We start from the raw sequence: 21,162 nt of genomic DNA on the forward strand, positions 1-21,162 counted from the left end.
CATATCCTTAATGTAATTCTAAGTAGTCATATATTACCATAGATTTACTTGAGCCTTACTCTCTCCTATCTAGAGTTACATGTTTTCTAATTAAGTCTAATTAAAAATATCTAGAATTATTTGTACGAGCAGATTCCAGATATCTACACATTCTGACCAGCAACACATAGTAATTATAGGTATTAATAATATTAATAAAAAAATGTTTTAGATAAAACTAAACATTAGAGAGCTGAAACTGGACATATCTTAAATGCATATTGCTTATATATATATATATATATATAAATATATATATATATATATATATATATATATATATATATATATATATATATATATGCATATTGCATATTGCTTAATAAGAATTAATATTAAGAAACCCTAGACTAGTATTTACAATGCTCAGAATGAATTAATAGATATGTGGACCTGGATTTATGTAGATATCTGGAAATACAGTTTTTTTACTTTTACAGTTGTGTAATTTATACTAGTGCTGTAACTGCAGATATATTTAACTGGGCTTTGGTACCAGTGGTACCATATGTCTAGTCAATATTTCCCTACAATGATACGTGGTCCTGCTAATATGAGTGGTCATCATGTAGTCAAAGCTTTATCTGATATTATTACTACATATTTAGTAGTTAAGGAAAAACTGCACTGTAGACAACTGGATTAGAGATTTTAGTGGTAATAAATGAGTAACAGCTTGTGTCTTTGGTGGCATTTCAGGCTAAAGCGTCTTTCCATAAGCAGCTGAATTCTCCAGTTAGGAAGGAGTGTCTGTTTACTTTTGGACATGTGTGAGACAGCGTGCCCTTCAGGTTTATATTTCTGGAGTTAAATCTTTTTCGTGGACCGTCGTCAATTTAGTTATAATCTGCGATGTATGTCGGAGTAGCGCACACACACTCCTCACAGGAACAACAACAACAACACCACCATAGCGCCTGTTTTTGTTTTCGTCGGAACTCTCGCGGGAGTTGGCGCCGAGTTCTCGCGAGCGCGGGCGGAGAGGAGAAATGGAGAAATGAGGGCTGAAAGGGAGCCGACGACAGGAAGCAGGGAGAGAAGCATCGTCGAGATCCAGTTCAGGGACTCCCAGAGGGAGCAGGAGAGCAGCTCGGCCAACCAAAAGCAGAAAGAGGAGAAGAAAGAAATCTTTACTAAGGTAAGTTATAGGCCAGGGTCGGGGGTGGTCGCCCTTTGGAGGCAGAGAGAGAGAGAGAGAGAGCGGGAGGGAGGTGGAGGAAGGTGGAGGAGATTCAGCACCCGGGACAGCGACCGCCGCGTCAAACTAGCTAACGCGTTTAAACCAGGAGGATCGATGGGTGTGTGTGGCGTTAGGGGCTCGTCTAGTTCATGGACTCTCCATCGTTTTTGAAGCGTTGCCAGTTTGTCCTCTTTGCCGACGTGCTGTGCAGTCTGTAGACTGTGTGCTGCACACGCTGACAAGCCACCAGAGAGCCATTTAGCTAAGCTAAGCGAGGCTCAGGGAGATGTAGGCATGATGTAAGTAAGTACATTTAATATCTATAGAACAGATTTAACACTGCAGATCAACTGAAAACACCCTACATGTCCAAAAGTTTATAGACACCTGGGCCAACCAATGTTTCTTCTGAAATCAAGGGGCTTAATTTAAGCCCCATCATTCAAACGAACACAGCTTCCCTTCTTCACAGCGCAGTGCTGTGGGTCTTTATAGCCCTTTGCTGGTGCTTAGCTTAAGGCATGGTGATCTTAGGCTCATGTGAAGCCAAAAAAACAAACAAACAGAAGACGAAACACAGACAGACAATATGAGAATGAAAACAACATAATGTTAATATTTGGCTGTTTGACCAGCGGTGGAAAAGAGCAGGAGTCAAGGAGAAAATCTAGGAAATGCTTGGTCACCAAACCCTTGGAGGTTAGATGAAGGTACGGTGAGTAGTCTAGCTGTAGAAGACCTCAGAGAGCAAGAGGGTTTGTAGGGATAAAGAGGATCAGACCGGTAAGAAGGAGCAAGATTGTTAAAGGCTTCGTAGCTAAGTGGAGGAATTTTGTATTGTATGATAATTGTAACCAGAAGCCAGTGGAGATGGAGGAGAACTGGTGTAATGTGGTGTAGGCAGCAGAGTTCTGAACCAGCTGGAGTTCGTGAATGGAGGGAAAGCTGATGCCAGCTGGAAGGGAGTAGCAGTGATCCAAAATGAAGGCAGGCTGAGTGAGGGATGGCCTAATTTTTGCAGTGTTGCTCAGGTGAAAAAATGTTTAATTACCGATCAATATGGTTGACTACAGATTTAACTAAGGAAAAATATGCGGGTGCACCCTCACCGCAGTTCATGCATGACCTTGGGTTGCACACTGTTAGAAACCAAGTGACCAATGGCATGTGTCTCATACCAGGTTGTTATTCGCCGGCTGCCACCCAGTCTATCAAAAGACCAGCTTGAAGAGCATCTCAGTCCACTGCCTTCTTTCGACTATTTTGAATTCTTTCCGGCTGATCAAAGGTGCTGTTTCTTAGAACTTCTCAAATGACTGATGTTTGGTACTGGTATAAAAACAACAAGCATCTGTAACAAGCATTTTCATGATTTCTCCTGCAGCCTGTACCCACATCTTTTCTCCAGAGCATACATCAACTTTAAAAATCCTGAGGACATCGTTCTCTTCAGAGACCGCTTTGATGGATATGTTTTCATTGACAATAAAGGTAATGCTTTTAGTCTTTATCAGGACTTGTATTTGCATTTGTAGCTGCGCTTCCCTTTCATTAGTAAAGATAACACTTCTCTTCCACTGCCCTTCACATAGGCCAAGAGTATCCAGCCATTGTAGAATTTGCTCCTTTTCAAAAAGTTTCCAAGAAGAAGCTCAAGAAGAAAGATGCCAAGGCAGGAAGCATTGAGGAAGGTATTTGTCAGTTATTCGGTTACTGATTTTGTGTGTTGTCAACAACAGAAGTGTTCAAATCTGGCTATCAATAATGACTGGTAGTTGACTAAGCAGGTTATTTAAATACTGACGGTCTATAAAGTACTATAAAACACTATAAAGTGCTATTATTTATTTCCTGTCAGACCCAGAATACAAACGCTTTCTGGAGAACTACTCTTGTGATGAGGAGAAGTCAATGGCCAACCCAGAAACACTGCTGGGGGAGATTGAGGCTAAAACTAGAGAGCTCATAGGTAAACATGTTCTTCTGCTTTGACAGTATGCACACTAAACCTGACAGTGGTTTTCCCTTTGACACTTATATTTCATTTGTCAATTAACATTTTTCATTGCAGCGAAAAGGACGACACCGCTGCTGGAATACATTAAGAACAAGAAATTAGAGAAACAGGTTGGGAAACAAATAGTACAGGCTTTATTTTTGGTGAACATATAAATTTCACAGCTTCACCTTCTTACACTGCATTGTTTTTTTAAACTACAGAGAATCCGTGAGGAAAAAAGAGAAGAGAGGCGACGGAGAGAGCTGGAAAAGAAACGGCAAAGAGAAGAAGAGAAGAGGAAACGCAGGGAGGAGGAGAGGCGGAAACGTAAGGAGGCAGAGAAACAGAAGAAACTTACTGAAAAGGAGATCAAAATCAAAGTATGGCCCCACTTTCTCTTTCAGATTATTCTTTCAAATGTTTCTTAAGACATCAAGGTCCATGATTCTAATGTTTTTCTAGCTCTTGAAGAAGTGTGACAGAGATGATGAGGTGGACTCAGACAGACTGAGAGATAAAGGAGACAGTGGAGAGACCGACAGGAACAAGTGGGAGAAACCGGCTGGCCACACCAAGTCAAAGGAACCAAAGGACAAGTAAGGACCTGTATGCTCCAAATGTGATGCATATCCAGACACCAGCTTCTGTCAGTGTTCCTGAGGAATCTTAGCCAGTTCCTCATTGGCAGTGGCCTCCAGTTCACTAATATTGTATGGTTTGCATGCTGCAATCCATTTCTTCAATTCCCACCAACACCCCAAGATTTTCTATAGGGTTCAGTTCAGACTGTAAAGATCCAGGATCTTTCAGGACTTCTTCTGTGCTTTGTGGTATACTTGGGATAATTGTCTTGTTCAATTCCTTCATTGGAAGGTCAAATGACGTCCAAGCTTCAGCTTCCTAATCGCTCCACAGAGTTTGTGGGATTGTGTTCTGTGGACCAATAAAACAAAACTGGAACTTTTCGGGCCTATGGATCCGTAGTATGTCTGGAGGAGGAAGAATGAAGTATACACTGAAAAGAACACCCTGTCTACAGAAAAAGCATGGCAGTGGTTCAGTGGTGCTCTGGGGCTGCTTTGCTTTCTCTGGCACTGGAAACCTGCAGTGCGTGCAAAGGCAAGATGGATTCAGTCAAGTATCAGGAAATCCCAGGAAAAAAACATCATGCCTATATCATCGGACCTTCCTCCGGAACAGTGATCCCAAGAATACCAGTCCACCAAGGCCTGGTTTCAAAAGAAGTCCTGGAAGATTCTGGACTTGCTGTCATAGTTGACACACCTGAATTGAACCCCATGGAAAACCCTTTGGTAGCATTTGAAGAAGGCAGTTGCAGCATGCAGAGCCAAGAGTACTCAGGCTGTGCATTACATTTGCAGAATGTTAAAATTGCAGTAGTCATTAAAGTGGCATTTTGTGTTGATTATGGAAAAAACAAACCAAAAACAAACTCCCTACTGTCCCTACTGCTCAACTGAAGATTCTTCTATGTGGTGGATTTCTTTGTGGTAGAGCTCAGCTGGAGAGCGATAAGGAGCAGCGCGAAGGCCATGGCCGCCGGCAGCGGGACAAGGAGCACCGGGGCAGAGAGGAGGAGCGCAAGCGGCAGCGGCACCACTATGAGTTCGACAAGTTCATGCGCCGTAAGGAGGAGACTAAATGGGGCAAAGGCTACTGTCAGGACAGGGCCAAGAAAGACGGCCATCACCATGGCTATTCGTACTGCCCGGAGACGGGGGACAAGCTGGGCAAGGAGGACAGGGACGATATGGGCAACAGGAAGGAGCGCATTCGCAATAAGGTGAGCAAGAGCTGATGGAGCCGCAGAGTCTCAGCCACAGTCCATTTACTGCAGGCTCTAGCTCCTCATAAGCATCAGTGTGTGCCAGATCCACTCAGTGATTAGCATCATGCACTTTATTGTGAAAGTTCAGTCACTACTTAAGGACAACACAAGCACATGTCATGGCATCGAGAGCATTTACAGTAGTGATAACATTCATCAGTCTGTCTGTCCAGCACTCAGCTATGTGGTTTTCATTTAGACTGTTCCTCCGTGGTCATTGTAATTCACATGTCATTATGGCTGTGGGTGTGCAATACAAATCCTCCTCCCTCCAGGGGCTTGTATTGCAGCCCATGCTTGTGTTGTGAGCCGTAGAGTGCTAAATGTGTTGTCGAGGCAGTTAGCTGTGAATTTGGCTGTGAGTTGGAAATCTTGGGCTTGATGATTGATGGAAGACAACGTGTCTCTCAGTCTGTGTTAGTGCATCAGGAGAAAAGGACCTCCCAGTCTGAGGGGACAGACCAGATAGGAGGGGCTCTGCCAGCCAAGGTACAGCTAGCCTTTGAGCCTTTCTACCCAAGGGGAGGGGGATACCGCACCGCTGTACGCTGGGAGACCCCACACCTTACCACGCTAGGCCTCGTTTTTGACAGCAAAAGGAGATGTTGCCCAGCGCCACAGCACTAGGGGTGTAACAATACACAATTCACCTCAATTAATTTTGCCATAGGATGCAACTGCATAGTTTAAACCTTTTAAGACACAGACAGCTTGTGAAGTCCACACTAGCATGTGAAGCATCTGCATGTCATAACGACACACTCTCTGTCTCAACTCACACCAGCACACCAAATTTCCTATTACATACTCCGAACATAACCCACAATAGCACATTCAAAGTTACCAGTTTATCACACTGCCAGCCTTAAGGTATCCCACACCACATTACATGACAAATGATGTAGAAATTCAACATATACTGTATATTGTGGACACCCCTTCTGATTAATGCATTCAGCCATTTATGTTGCACCCATTGCTGACACACAGCTTTGCCAGCCCCTGTAGAAAAGTACTGCCAATATCAGGTAAACATGACCTTTGTGGCACCATGCCTAATGCCAGGCATGGGCTAGAGGGGTATAAAGCCACCCAATGGCTGTCGAGCAGCGGAACTGTGTTCTCTGGAATGATGGATGGTGCTCCATCCAGTACTTTTAGGATGAGTTGGGAATGCAGTGGGGTGGTGATCATACAAAATCCTGATCTCGCTAACGCTCTTGTTGCTAAATACAATCAAATTCTCACAGCAATGCAGTTACTCCAACAACAAAAAGCTGGATCAACTCTTTTTAATACTCTTGATTTTGGAAGAAACTATGAATGAGCCAGCGTCCCAGTATTTCTGTCTATATAGTGTATAAGGTTTGATCATATTGTGTTGTATCATGAAATTAACAAATTAGCTTAGTTTGATTAACGTATTAACATATGTCTGGTCTATTAGCTTGTGGATAGAGTGTTAGATCAGGAAACTAGAACATACAACTATTGTTTTAAATAGTGTATATTATTATTATTAACACAGATAATAAACATTAACATTCTCAGCTCTCAACTTCTTATTTTTTAGTTTTAAAAACATACGCCACACTCTCAACTCAACGTCACCAACTCGTCACACTGCCATCCTTAATGTAAACCACACCAGCACATTCAGTTTTATACCGCACACTCCCGACTTACACATGTGAGCATGTTTAGCATCAGACAAAAAACTCTCAATCTCAATGTTTAATTTAACAGCATGCTCAGTGTTGTATGACACACTTCCAGCTCCTAAAATATATATATAATAATAATATGTTGTGCAAGATCATGGATAATTTTTCCTTATGCCATAGGATATTTTATTTAAAATATAGCAAGAATATCAAATTGCGAACCTAGTATCGACAATCTAATGAAATTGTGTGCTGACTGTATCGCTACACCCATCCAAAAAGCTTTAGTAATCAAGTCATTTTGAACCAAATGTTTTTTGAGACCCAATTTCAAAACCAAAAGTGATGGTTTACGAAACAGTTAAACTAGAGGTGGGCAGTATGACAGTATTTTGGAACATTTTGTGATCAGGACTTTTTGAGAATATGTGAGATATTTTTGTGAGAATATGAGAGTAGATTTCAGCAAAGCTTGAAGAACATTGACCTACTCCACAATTCATTACACAGAACGCAGTAAGTTTAATTGGATGAAGTGCAATAAAATTTGAATAAAAATCATTGTACCAAGTATAGGATAGTATTTAGACAGTTTTTTTTTATTTGCTGAGACTGGTGCATTTTGTCAATACATATATATATATACCGTCACTGTCCAATGAAAAACCTGTATCTCCAAAATGGTGAGTTTACAGGAGAAGGCAAAAATGTGCTCAACTTTGAATGAAGGTTAATGTAAAATAAGAGTTCATTTCAAGTAATTTAAAGCATTTCTATTGGTCAATTCATCCAGAGTTATAGATGTAGAGACATACATGTTGTACAGCAGCGATATGTAAAATGTCATTAAATATCATTATGTAATATTTTTACCATGCCACCCACCCCTAAGTTAAACTGTAGTAACCAAAAAGTTACCAAAAGGGAAAACAGATTTCAGTGCTTTTGCTGTCAAAAACGTGTTGCGTGCTGCTCTAAACTTTTTAATATGGGGGGGAGGACACTGATCAGAGCCAGAGAGCGGTTTACTTTTTGCTCTGCTTAAACAGGTCTTTTTGGGGGGTGCTCAGAGTTGATGCATTAATTATAAAGCATTATTGTTTTATCGCTCTTGTCTCGGGACAGGACCGGCCTGCCATGCAGCTGTACCAGCCAGGCGCCCGCAACCGTAAGCGCATGGGCTCCGGGAACAAAGCCTTCGACTTCAGCCCCATCTCTCCAGAGTCTGGAGCCGAGCACTGCTACGAGCTGGCCTTAGGGACGGGCTCTGAGAAAAGTGGAGATGAGTGACAGAAAGCGTAGCTCCGCTCGAGGCAGGGATATAGAAGGGCAATAATACAGCTGAAGTATCGGCCTGTTTAATCATGTTGTGTTTCCTTTATGCCGTCGGTGAGTGTTGTGAACGGAGCCTGTCTCCTCCCTCATTCTCATGCACTACGTCACCAGTATGTACAGAGTCATGAATAGTTATGTGAATGTTCATGGAGGCTACTGTATGTCAAAGATCACTGCCTGTTTGGATTCACGTTTTCTACACCCCACCACAGGAACTCAGCACACTTTATCTGTTGAACACTCGTCCGAGATCGTATACCTCATCATTTACCGAGGACAGATTTCTATGCCTTTTTGTAGTGAATCAAATGGATTCCGACAGACTAGAGAGTTTATGGATAGCGTATAGATTTTGCTGTAAAGATCATAAAAACATGTTGTGAAATCCGTATTTTTAATATACGAAATGTATGTTTAAGCGTCTAATCTGCAGTATGGCTCTGTAAGAGAAACTATTAAGATATTTCTGTGTGTGTGTGTGTGTGTGTGTGTGTGTGTGTGTGTGTGCGTGTGCATGCACATTGCTTTTTTGATCCTGGATATAACAGCACTGACTTGATTTCAGAATTGAGCATGCTCCTCTTTATTTCAGATAATAATAATAGTAATAATAACGCTAAAAATGATGCCTTTGAGTGCTAACTATCCTCTGTGTTAGACCTGCAGTGTGGCTTTTCGTGTGCTTGTGGTACTTCTAGGTACTTCTAGATCTTTAGCTGTTTTAAGATCACTGTTTCATCCTGCGAGCCAAGAAGAACAAAGTGTGTGTTCCATTAAAAGCTACTGAAGACAATTAGCTCCAGTTTTACTCGGGTCACTTAAGTCATGTGAGATGTCATTTGAATGATTTTTCTAAACGCTGTTCACAGTTTTTACGTGCAAGATCCAGATCATTGACAGCCACTATGTGTCACATGCCTTAGAGATGATTTGCACTTGACCGCTTCATCCACCATGTCTGAAATACAGGGTTGTTTTGCTCTCACTTGGAAGACCAAGAAAACCGAATCTGTTCCCATACGATACTTCAGAGATATCAAATGACATTTTTGATGGATTTCCATACACTGTTTGTCTACAATAAATATGTTATACCTTAAGCAAAGCATTGTTGTCATTCTGTTTATCTGAAGGGGATGCTACAATGATTACAGAAATTCTGAGGGTGTTCACGTAATGTAAAATAATGAAGACAATACATAATCTGATCATAATCTCTTCATAAAAATATATCAATATATTTCAGAAAATTGTTTTATCTGAGAAAACATAATTTATGTATCAGTTTGTGTGCATCAGTTTCACAATAAATTGATTCATTTTCAAACAGATAGCAACGTGTATCCGCTGTCACAGAATCTTTGGCCTCTCTCATGTGAAAGTGGTGTCTGGCCCCGCAATAGGTTGGGCTGGTGTAAGTCTGACACTGTAATAGCCTTCTCATGACTGATCTTGGTCATAATTTGTGTAGAATATAATTTGAGCTCTCTAGAACTTTTTTTGTCAATATAAATACTGAACATTGAATTCAACCTAAAAAATATGTGCATTGTTGCACATGCACACAAGACACTGAGTCAGGCCCTTCTAATATTTGCTGTTTTGTAACAATGTATTGTATGGAGACACCGTATTATGTCAGTTTGATACAATTCTGTGTATCGTTACACCACTAGTCCTCAGCCAGGATGAAAAAGATGTTTCTGCTATTAAAAGATACAGAGCCTACATAACCAGATGTTCACACCATTTGGCCTAGCATGCAACAGCCATGGTGATTTGTCTTCTTTTCCTTCCTAAAGGCCAGAGCACACCAACCAAACATCCTTAGTAGAAAAATGGGGATTGATTAAGACTTATTGATAGGCACTTCTTCTATGTTTTCTTTGTATTGTCTATTTGCTCCTAAGAGTCTTACGGCATCTTCAAAGATGCTGAAAAGGTCCACTAAGGGAAAGAAGGTAATAAAAAGATAAAGGCCTTTGTAAATTCATATGCAGTGCTCAATATCCAAGCATTACCAGCCAGTGCTCTGCAAAAACCCTGTAACCCTGTTAAAACACTCTTTAAAATATTCTGTTATGGCTTGAAAACATTGCAACAGGAGCCCCTTGTATTGTGACACACTGTTAAACGTTAAGGTACATACTCCAAAAAAGGTCTTTAAAATGATGCTGTAAAGGACATATTAAAAGGTAAAGGTGCAGGTATTTGTCACGGTACAGTGTCCTCTGCATTTAACCCATCTGTGGTAGTGAACACACACACTAGTAAACTAGGGGCAGTGAGTACACACACACACACCCAGAGCAGTGGGCAGCCAACTCCAGCGCCCAGGAAGCAGAGAGGGAAAAGGGCTTTGCTCAAGGGCCCAACAGTGGCAGCTTGCCAAGCCCGGGTATCGAACCCACAACCCTGTTATCGATAGCCCGGCGCTCTAACTGCTGAGCCACCACTGCTCATGATTACATCTCAGGGTCGTGGTCAGATCTTTATATGAGTGAATGAGAAAGAATTGAGTCATTCAAAAGGAATATGGATATGATAAGCATAAATGAACATAAAACTGCTTTAAAATGTTTTAACTATATTTAAACAATACTTCAAAACAATACAACTTTTTCTCTCACTCGAGAAATGTCTCCATCTGGTGAGCAAGAAGCAGCATAACGGATAAAAGAACAAAACACGGCACACTTAAGCATCAGTTTCACAATAAATGGATTAATTTTCAAACAGAAACCAATGTGTTTCCGCTGTCACAGCATTTTTAGCCTCTCCCATGTGAAAGTGCCGTCTGGCCCCGCAATAGTTTGGGCTGGTGTAAGTCTGACACTGTAACAGCCAGCTCATGACTGGTTTCGGTCTTGCACATTTACTTGGATTGAGTCAACTCGTTATGACCACAATGAAGGAGGAGGTAGGATATGAATGAATCGCTTACAACTCCACCCTTAGTTCTCACACTCTGAACACTCTGCTTTATTATTCAACGAATGGAACGTTAACGAATATGTGTGACACCATACTCTTTTTTTTTTTTTTTACCTCCAATAACACACCTGACCCAGCACAGGATGAGCTTTGGCTAATGAATAGTATCAGCTGTGCTGCATAAGAAAAAGTGTGGGTTCCTCATTGGAATTGGTGCTGCCCAGCCTTCAGGACTTCTTTAGTTCCTAAACCTTCAAAGTGTTAATTGATCATAATTGGTTAAAATGACTTCATTACTAAAGCTCTCTGGATGGGTGTAGTAGTGCAGCTGGCAGCTGCTTCTCTAGAGTGACAGAGAATTTAGTGAGAAAGCTTGAGTGGCGTTTGTGATCGTGAACTAATCACTAAACATCACTACCTGGCCTCACTATTGCTCAGGTGGCTGAATACATTCAGATCATCACATCAATGATCTAATTTACTGTAAAGCCTTTTCAGAAGAGTAGAGGCTGTTACTGATAAAGAGGGAACTGGCTGAAGAAGAACTGTTAGGTAAGCAGGCGTCTACAAACATTTGGACATACATACTGCTCTGTTAATTGCAGCATCATTGCGCAAACAGTGGAGAACACAGAAGTGTCAAATTAAGCCCACATATGAAAGCAGGGTTGCATTAAATGGCTGTATAAAGACCTGTACTCATAACAGGAAACACTGAATAACAGGAAACACGATACAGCAATGAGATGACCCGTACAAACAAAGAGTCAGCTGTCATTTCTACTTCACTTTATATGTTTTTTAAATGATGAAATTGGATTCGGGACCTAACGAGACTGATGGTGACATGATGGTGAGTTGATGATGAAGGCAACATGGCAACAAGATAATATATGGCCTCAGGATATTGTCTCGTGGCTTCGTTGTATTTTCACACAGCCTCAGAATATTGTCTTGGGCCCCTAAATGTAATATCCCACATACCTACATATACACACATACACCTACATAAGACACACATACATACACATACCTACATACATATAAGAATATAGTGGCATAAAGAAGAATACTATTTGTATTCTTCTTTATGTGACTATATTCATATGCTTATGTAGGTATGTGTGTATATGTAGGTACGGATATGTATGTGTCTTGCTTTGTTTTTTTTTTTGTTTTTTTTTTATGTTTGTCGAACCCCAGGAAGATTATTGCAATAGCAGCTAATGGGGATCCAAATAAAACAAAAAAAAAATCACAGAGCCTCAGGAAATTGTTATGTGGCCTCAATATACAGTACTATCACGTGGTCTCAGTAAATTGTCTCAACATATTATGACCTCTGGATATTGTCTTGTGGCCTCAATATATTATTACATTGTCTCAGGATACTGTCTTGTGGCCTCAGGATATTGTCTTGTGGCCTCAATATACAGTATTATTACATGGCCTCAGGATATGGTCTTGTGTCCTCAATATACTATATTATCACCTTGTGGCCTCTATATATTATCACATGGCTTCAGGATATTGTCTTGTGTCATCAATATAATGTATTATCACATAGCCTCAGGATATTGTCTTGTGACCTCAGTATATTATCATATAGCCTTAAAATATTTTCTTGTGGCCTCAGATTTTTATCTTGCAGCCTCAATGCATTATCTTTTGGTCTTTTATCTTTTATCATTATCTTTTTGCCTCAATGTATTTTCCCCAATTGTTTACACACAAACAAAGAACTATGCACACAATTCTGAAAACATGTATCAACCATTTGACTCCAAACTGCTAAATGTTTGTCATAATTCCATTAGTTCTTACTCACAAATCAGCCTAATCACATCTCTAAACACAAACTGCATAATTTAGCACACTTTGGCCTTCAAAACGCAACACCCTGATTACCAACCTTACTAACTTTGTCACACCTGTGCAAACTATATTGTAAGAACATTTCAATCAATTATAAAGTATAAAAGAGGCCTTAACAACCCAAAAATTGTTGTGCTGTACCTTTCACCATGTTCCCCTTTTCTAAATCCAACAGGAATTCTTATCTGCTGTGGTGGAAAGTATATGAACGCAGACCCTACGAGCGTGTGGAGAGAAGGCATGTAACAACATCCACGCCATGACCTGCATTTTTTTCCCCCGCTGCTTGGTCTGGAAGAACATAGCACCTGAAGTGGATGAGGTCGTGAAGCCTGCCCAGGATTAGAGAACTATAGAATAAACACAATGGCTTAAGACCTAAGATGTATTAAATATTAAAAGTAATAAATAAACTTTATCTTACTCTAAACACTAAGAGCACACAATGACCAGAAGTAAAAGCTAGCTACTGAGTCTGAGCACAAAACCACTAAACTCTGGTTAAGAGTGGCGGTGAGGGCAGCCAGGTTGGTGAACACATCAACCACTGAGAAACAGTCAAGGATAACAGCAGCAGTACACATCTGATAGACCTTAGTATAAAACATCTGTAACCTGGCAGTGAAGGTAATTTATAATAATATCTTTTAACAGATGATAGCAGTGTTATGATCGACTGGTTCGTGCGAGCTTAGTCTGCATTTCCCTTTGGTGTGGAGGATGTCCGCATGCTTGCTTGGTAGTGTGGGTCTGGGTGTGTTCGATGGTTTCTGTGGCATAATTTCTCTTCCCACATCCGCTCAGACTGTGCTGTACAAACGACAAACAGACCCAAAAAGGCCGGTGTTTTACTTTTAACGAGCTGATTATGGTTACAAAAGAAAACCATTTTGAGAATTGGTGGCTGCATCAGCTTACATGGATAAGACCTAAACATCTCTAAAAAAAAAGAAAGTAACTAATTGAATACATTTATGAACATTCAAGTATTTATGTAGGTATATACACTAGATGTCCAATAGTTTGTAGACACCTGCTTTGCTAAAAGTTCTCATGTTAGATTTTGGAACATTGCTGTGAAGATTTTATGGCATTTGGCCATGAGAGTGAGGTCAGTGAAGTCAGGTACTGAAAATTGATGATTTGTTACAGATACAAAAGGCCATTCAAACTTTTGCCAGATGTTTAGGCTAGAGCTCAAGTGCTCTAGAGAAGTCAGTTCCACTGCTCCTCAATCCAGTGCTGTGTGGCTTTATAGCTAAACCTACCAATCCACCGGATGGCATTGGGCGTGGTGACTTTAGACTCATGCCTGGCTGCTTCAGGGTGCCTTGCTATATTGGTGATGCTTTTCTATGGCAATTAAACAAGCTGCTCATGCTCAACTAAATGTCATATGTGAAGTGTAAAGTAGCTGAATGCTCTCATTAAAAGGAGTGTCATATATATATATATATATATATATATATATATATATATATATATATATATATATATATATATACCAATCATCATGACATTAGCACCACTGCCAGCTGAAGTGAAAACATCGATTACCTTCATCCACCCATCTGTCAAGGGGTGGATATGTTAGTTCTTGAAGGGGATGTGTTAAAAGCAAGAACAATGGGCAGGCAACAATGAGGGTCTTAGCCACTTCCAAATCATCAGGCAGGTCTTGTGGGTTTTTTCAGGTATGCAGTGGTCAGTGGCCACAAACATGTCCACATGTCATCCATTTGTTTTCTTAATGGACTTCTTTTATCCTTGGAAATGAAGCCCGGTTGAGCTTGAATTGGGCAGAGTATAACATGCCTAATTAATTCAGTTCTTTTCATTTAGTGAGCAAATTTCACTTTTTGTCTTAACTGTGAATTTGAGAAGGTGTGGTGACGCACTTCCTCTCTCTGGCTACTGTCGAGACAGTACAACAGTTTGTTTCCTGACTCTAACAGTCATATACCACGCCAACTGCCTGCATATCACACACGTGGCAGAGCTGCTTGTTCTTTTTGAGGTAAGTGCATTGGAACCCAACTCAACCACAAACAACAAGGCACCTTCTAGACTGCCTTCATTTATTCTTCAGGCAATTACAAAACATGTGCACAGCATATTCTTTCTTTCTTTTAGAAGCAGACGTTTATACATATTTGGAATTTGCATGTTTTTTCCAAAGTTAGGTCAATGTTTTTGTCAATAGTTAGCAACTGTTTTGTTGGTATCGGACACTGATGATTTGCATGGATGGATTGGAGTGGCTTGGAGTGGGTGTGAGGTGTTATGATGTGTGTGCAGTTGTATTATAGTGGGGCAATTTTGGGTATAACCTGTTTGATTCAGTGATGTGATGTCACTGGTGTTGTCGTTGGTAGGCTTTCTTACAAAATTCAGTCTTTCGAGCTTTGATGTTTTTGATGGCAAATACTTAGAGGTGGATAAAATATTCTAAAATTATATCAATTATTCTCTTTCAGCAAGTTTCAATGGCAAAAGATCGAGGATAAGCTTACACAGCGGAACTCTTTCACAGCTTATACCCTGTTTATAGGCCTCTAGGACATGGTTCTATGCATTTGTGTGAAAGTTACTCACATGAAAATGTGTCAAACAAACGTTCTGTTACAGAATTCACAACCACACTTGAAGGGCACAGCATGTCCGGATAACTACTACTAGCATGTAGGCTGTCATAGCAGCAGCAAAAACTATAAAGCAATAAGAGCAAACCTAACAGGTCCAGCTGTTGTTCAGTAGGGACGAACGTAAGATCATCTCAAAGGAGGTGCCAGAAACCACCTAACCTCAGACTGGACATCTAGTAGGTATACAGCAAACAGCACCTCAAGAAAAGAGGGTTAAAAAAAATCAGTGCAGCATGGATGACGTAGGTGTGTAAAGCCTATGATGCATTTCGAAGTTGTAAAAAAAAAAGGTGCCAGAAAAATCCTAATATCTGTCACACATGGTCAATACAAAACTGTACAGATTAAAAGAGTGTTGATTATCATGCTTCCGATAAACTGAGATTTCTTCAGTGTGTATGCCAACTGCATCGTGTGGTTAGGAACAGCTATGAGTGAGAATTTTGTGCAATGTGAGAAACTCAACCAACACCCTAGCACATCCTGTTCTTACCATGCTCTGCACTATAACATAGAAACTTATCTCTGTAGCAAAAGACACAAATAGTGCAAATTATCTAAAATTACATTTCCTTAGTAGCTTGGCATTAGTAGCTTAGTAGCTTGTTAAAAAGGGGACCTTCATTTCATCATTTATATATAATTCAGTGGCTGAGATGTATGCAAAGTCATTTGGGTGGTCTGGTGTGAAATATGCAATGCCAAAGAGACTTATTTACTTACATCTCTTGACAGCAGTGGTGATAGAAACCAGGGGACGTCATTTTATTATAGTCATTGTATTACAGTCATACTATTCACTACACAATAATAGTAATAAAAAAAATGTTTTACAGTTTAAGAAAACCATAAGTGAACCCTGTGGAGTTTTCTGGATTACTGCTGTGCTTGCAAATTAAACGTGGTCCGATTGTCACAATTCTAACCCAATCTAACTAAAATAATCACACAAACGTTTGAACAGTTCATGTCTTTTACTGAGTGCATTGAGTACCTTTGGCAGCAATAGCCTCCACCTATTCGTTTCCTGTAATTGCAAATAGAATTTGCACAATGTTGAGGTGAACATTTGGACCATTCCTCTCTGCAAATGCATCAATATTTTATAGTTTCAGTTCATCTGTATTTCTGGAATACCTGCACAGCCTTCTTCAGATCATGACACAGCATCTCAATAGGGTTAAGGTCAGGACTCTGACTTGATCATGCCAAAACACAAATCTGCCTTTTCACCCATTCTTTAGTTGTTTAATGTCTGCTTTTGGGTCATTGTCTTGTTGCATCACCCAACATCTCTTCAGCTTTAGGTTGTGGACTGCTGCCTTATAATGCTACATTATCCTACCTTATAGTGTTCTTTTTCCTCCAGAAATAGTGTGCAAAAGTTGAATACTGAGGTCATGTGAAGGTACGGTATATTGAGGCCACATAACAATATCCTGATGCTGTGTGATATTACATTAAGGGCCCAAGAAAATTTGTACTTTTGTCTCCTCTGTTCATAAAAGATTTTCTTAGAAGCATTGTTTTCCTAGAAGCATTACTAACTACTCTTTCTTAAGAATAACAGATTTGTTAGTGATCAGATTTTGTGTCTTTATATAATAAGCAAAGCACCTACAAATCCCACACTTCCAATCTCCTCTCCTTTACTGAGCTCTCGGTCATTACTACTTACTTTTTCTAGCCTGCACTGAGGATGCTTATTCGGTTTGCTCAAAAAGAAATATGAGGTGTGCAAATGTAAGACAAATGTAGTTAGACTGTGTTTGTCTATAAATTGTGACTTTGGTCACGATCAGACCACATTTTCTTAATCATACGACTCACCATGGTGGACACTGACTTAAGAACAGCTCATCCCACACCGGACTATTCTGAATGACTTGATTTACAAAACAATAATCAATGTATAATGAATGATTATTAAGTATAATTACACAGCAATTCTGAAAGTAAGAAGAATTGATACTATGGTCCGTATACAGTCTTGATACATGCATTTTCACTCTTTGAGCAAAGCGGATGTTGTTCACACTCGGTAGATTGTGGTTTGAAGTCCAATGCAGCATCTGTTGGTCTCTCTATGCCCCCACAGATACTTCAGCAAAGCAACCATGAACATGAGCAGCACTGTCAGCAAGCTGGACAATGCCACCCTGTCTATACTTCAAACCAAATGGTCGAGCAATCTTGTCTCAGCCATCTACATGGTTGTGACTGTGGTCAACCTCTGTGGAAATGGCCTGTCCTTGTGGCTGCTGTTGCTTCGCACATCCCCAAAGACTCCCTCCATCATCTTCATGATCAACCTGACCATCACTGACCTTGCCCTGGGCTTAGTGCTCCCCTTTCAGTTTATATACCAGATGCAAGGCTACAACTGGACGCTGGGCCCGAGCATGTGCAACATCCTCACCGTAGTCTTCTTTGCCAACATGTATTGCTCCATTCTGACAATGACTGCGATAAGCGTTGATCGCTACATGGGCATTGTGCAGGTCATGCGCTTCAGGGAGTGGAGGCACAAGACCAAGTATGCTATTTGCTCATGCATGGTCATGTGGGCCATAGTCCTGGCTATTCTCAGCCCACTGGAGACCACAGATTTGACGTTTCATGTTAGAGACCTCAACATCACCACTTGCTTTGACGTTCTGAAGAAGGACATGCTTCCGACAACCGCACACTGGGCTGCCTTCCTGTTTGCCTTGTTTGTGGTGCTGTTCCTCTGCCCCTTCATCATAACTGTGTACTGCTATATCAGGATCATCTGTGCCCTGGTCAACAGCTCCAAGAGCAACCAGAAAGCCCGTGCTGTGCGCCTGGCCTTCATCGTCTTGTTCGTTTTTGTGGTCTGCTTTGCGCCCAACAACATATTGCTGCTGGCACATTCAATCACCCGGCTGTTCTTCAAAAAGTCTCTGTACATGTACTACAAGCTGTCCCTGTCGCTTAGCTGCATCAACAGCTGTGTAGACCCATTCATTTACTATTTCGCCTCAAAGGAGTTCCGCCGAAAGATGAGACAGATGTTGGGGCTGCGGAGCCTCAGCACGCTGGAAAATGAAATGACTGATGGTCACAGAGACAGCTTGTTCTCAGGTCGCAATGTTTCTAATGGTAATGAAGAAGATGGGAACGTAGAGAGGCACAATAATCAGGGCAATGCCAGCTTGTAGTTAAAAAAAGACAACCTTTTTTTCCAACTGTGAATTTGCACTCATTTCTTTGTGTGGTCTCATGTTTTTGTTCTGTTTTGACTCTCCTCAGCCATTAAGGGGAAGCCAGACTGCTCATGTGACATGCCAAATCAAATCCCATGATATTGGTAGTGCTTCTTCTTGTCTTGTAGCTTTCAACTTCAATATTTAAGCTTTTTGGAGTTGTGCTCATGTAGCATGTGAATAAGTATTCTGTTATTTTTTGGGATCACCCCGTAAAAGGTAACTATCTGTGTTACTCCTGAATGTTTATTGTAAAAAAATAAATATGGTTAAACTATGTTGCAGCAAAATTGCTTAGATTTCTGCTTCAGTTCTGTTGTTCAATTGTAATTTGCTCTCTTGCAAAATGTCACCACTGACTAAATGTAACCATAATTTAAGTTTTGGATGCACTGACATTCCTCATTCTGGCATTTGATGTGTAACATATATATTTTTTTCTTTTTCGTGATAATGTTTCTTTGATTATATCACTTTTATAGATTTTCTTTTACAATATAACATGAATACATTATATGCACAACATAGACATTCAGTTCACATGAATGATTGCCCTGAAATGGGCCAGATACGCATGTTAGTCATTTTGCCAGTAGTGGTTTAGAGTTGAGCATGTTTTAGCAGTGGTGGTTTTGAAGCAGATGAAATTATTAAATGCTGCTTTCTCACAGCTGAAACAGACAGCTTCATTTTTTAAATACAGTATTACAATAATTATTGTAATTAATATTTGAACTTTTTGTATGTTGCTATTTTATTGTTATATATGTATTGTACATTGTATTTTTATATTCATTCAGTGCTGTATATGGGCCAGATGTTGGGCCAGGTTCGGGGCATACCGGCATGCTTTGTTGTATTTGCGACCAGTTACAAATACAGTAAAAAGCATTAAATACAGATACGTTAATAAATTAGCTCAGTGTCATCTAAACATTATGCTCTTTGGCAGTTCAAAACATACATCCTTAAATGTTTGTTAAATCTTTACATCTGATTCAGATATTATAATGCATCCCTAATTTGATTTAAATGCAGATTAAGGATCTCAGGGATTTAGTATTTCTGAAATGTGTTTAAATAATGTGTTTGTTTCATGTTGACTATATTACATTGTGTTATACTCCAGTTTTTGCCACTGCAACAACTTGTAAAATGAAAAATTAAATAAAAAATGTTTTTTTAAAGTTTTTTAGCATTATGGAGAACCTCCATTTGTTTTATGGATATTTGAGTTTAAATATATAAATAAATAAACAAACAAATTTGTCTGTTTTTAGTTTCTTCCATGGTTTGAACCCTGTAGCTGCTCCGTCCACTGTGTAAATAATTCTGGACCATAGGAAATGCTGTACATTACTTGAAATAAACTCTTTACAGCAACTTGGCTTATATATAGATATATATCTCTATCTATCTATCTATCTCTCTCTCTCTCTATATATATATATATATCTCTCTCTCTCTCTATATATATATATCTCTCTCTCTCTCTCTCTATATATATATATATATATATATATATATATATATATATATATATATATATATAGAAGCTATACTGCACTGACAATTCCAAGCCTGTGTTGAATTCACTGTTTCTCTGGTGTCACAGGTCCTATTCAGTCTACCACAGTTTAATCCCATCCACTCATACTGCAGTTCTTAGGAGTCTTTCAGCAATGAGTGCTTTTTCAATGAGGCACAATACAGGACAGCCATTTAGAACAGAGCATCATTTATCTAATATCAGCCTTAAAAACACAAACAGATACAGTCAGTCACTTTCATTCTAAGGGACAAAAAGAGGTTGGGAATCTTAAGGTAAAAAAATTATGATATATACCATATATATATATATATATATATACCATATCAGGAAATAGGCCAAAGGGATGGTGTGCCTTGTGGACCTAATGATATTTTGTGTTGAAAAAGTTAGCCTGCCAACCAGTAAGAACCTTTAATCGGACTTGGCACTGTTTCAAAGTATTGCATAAGGTCCTTCCTGCCTCGTCCCTTTTCCAGAGAGAAAGTCACTGCCAGGTTACGTTTCGAAAGTTCCTCATTTCGGTTGCTCAGTTCTTTCGATGCTGCCTTTGCTCAGTGGAGGAAACGGTGGGTATAAGACGCATGGGTCATGATCCACTCGGTCTGACAGTGACGGGAGAACACTCGCAGGGGATGGAGGGGATGGAGGGGATGGACCAAGGCGAGAGAGTTTACTGAGAACAACAAACCGTAAAGGAAACAGAAACGCAGCGACGATTACAAGGGAGCAAAGAGGAACAGAAACAACAACCGTGACAACCAAGAGGGGCAAAACAAAAGAACACACCTGGGGCTGGCGAGGCACTAGGGCTGTGCTAGCTGCCGGGGCTGAGCCTGAGCCGCTATACGGAAACATACACCACC

The 21,162-nt window shown here is 40.1% G+C and overlaps 2 protein-coding genes across 3 annotated transcripts; both read left to right on the forward strand.

Moving 5' to 3' along the window:
* The first annotated feature begins 742 nt into the window (after window positions 1-742).
* Window positions 743-9,171, forward strand: upf3a (UPF3A regulator of nonsense mediated mRNA decay). Of its 2 annotated transcripts, XM_072686182.1 has the most exons (11): window positions 743-1,177; window positions 2,401-2,507; window positions 2,604-2,710; window positions 2,812-2,910; window positions 3,078-3,188; window positions 3,291-3,346; window positions 3,440-3,598; window positions 3,681-3,814; window positions 4,734-5,022; window positions 5,479-5,556; window positions 7,857-9,171. In XM_072686182.1, exons 1-11 carry the CDS (start codon window positions 1,037-1,039, stop codon window positions 8,019-8,021), a joined length of 1,446 nt encoding a protein of 481 aa, XP_072542283.1. In that variant the 5' UTR covers window positions 743-1,036; the 3' UTR covers window positions 8,022-9,171. The 2 variants fall into 2 exon arrangements, with proteins under 2 accessions (XP_072542283.1, XP_072542284.1); XM_072686183.1 differs by lacking the exon at window positions 5,479-5,556 and having other exon boundaries at window positions 744-1,177.
* A 5,680-nt stretch (window positions 9,172-14,851) lies between these two features.
* On the forward strand, window positions 14,852-20,092 carry p2ry8 (P2Y receptor family member 8). Its single transcript, XM_072685192.1, has 2 exons — window positions 14,852-14,892; window positions 17,619-20,092. The coding sequence occupies exon 2, from the start codon at window positions 17,638-17,640 to the stop codon at window positions 18,700-18,702; it is 1,065 nt and encodes a 354-aa protein (XP_072541293.1). The 5' UTR covers window positions 14,852-14,892; window positions 17,619-17,637; the 3' UTR covers window positions 18,703-20,092.
* Window positions 20,093-21,162: the final 1,070 nt, after the last annotated feature.

Source organism: Salminus brasiliensis, chromosome 8 (assembly GCF_030463535.1).
Source record: "Salminus brasiliensis chromosome 8, fSalBra1.hap2, whole genome shotgun sequence".
Classification (NCBI taxonomy): Eukaryota; Metazoa; Chordata; class Actinopteri; order Characiformes; family Bryconidae; genus Salminus; species Salminus brasiliensis.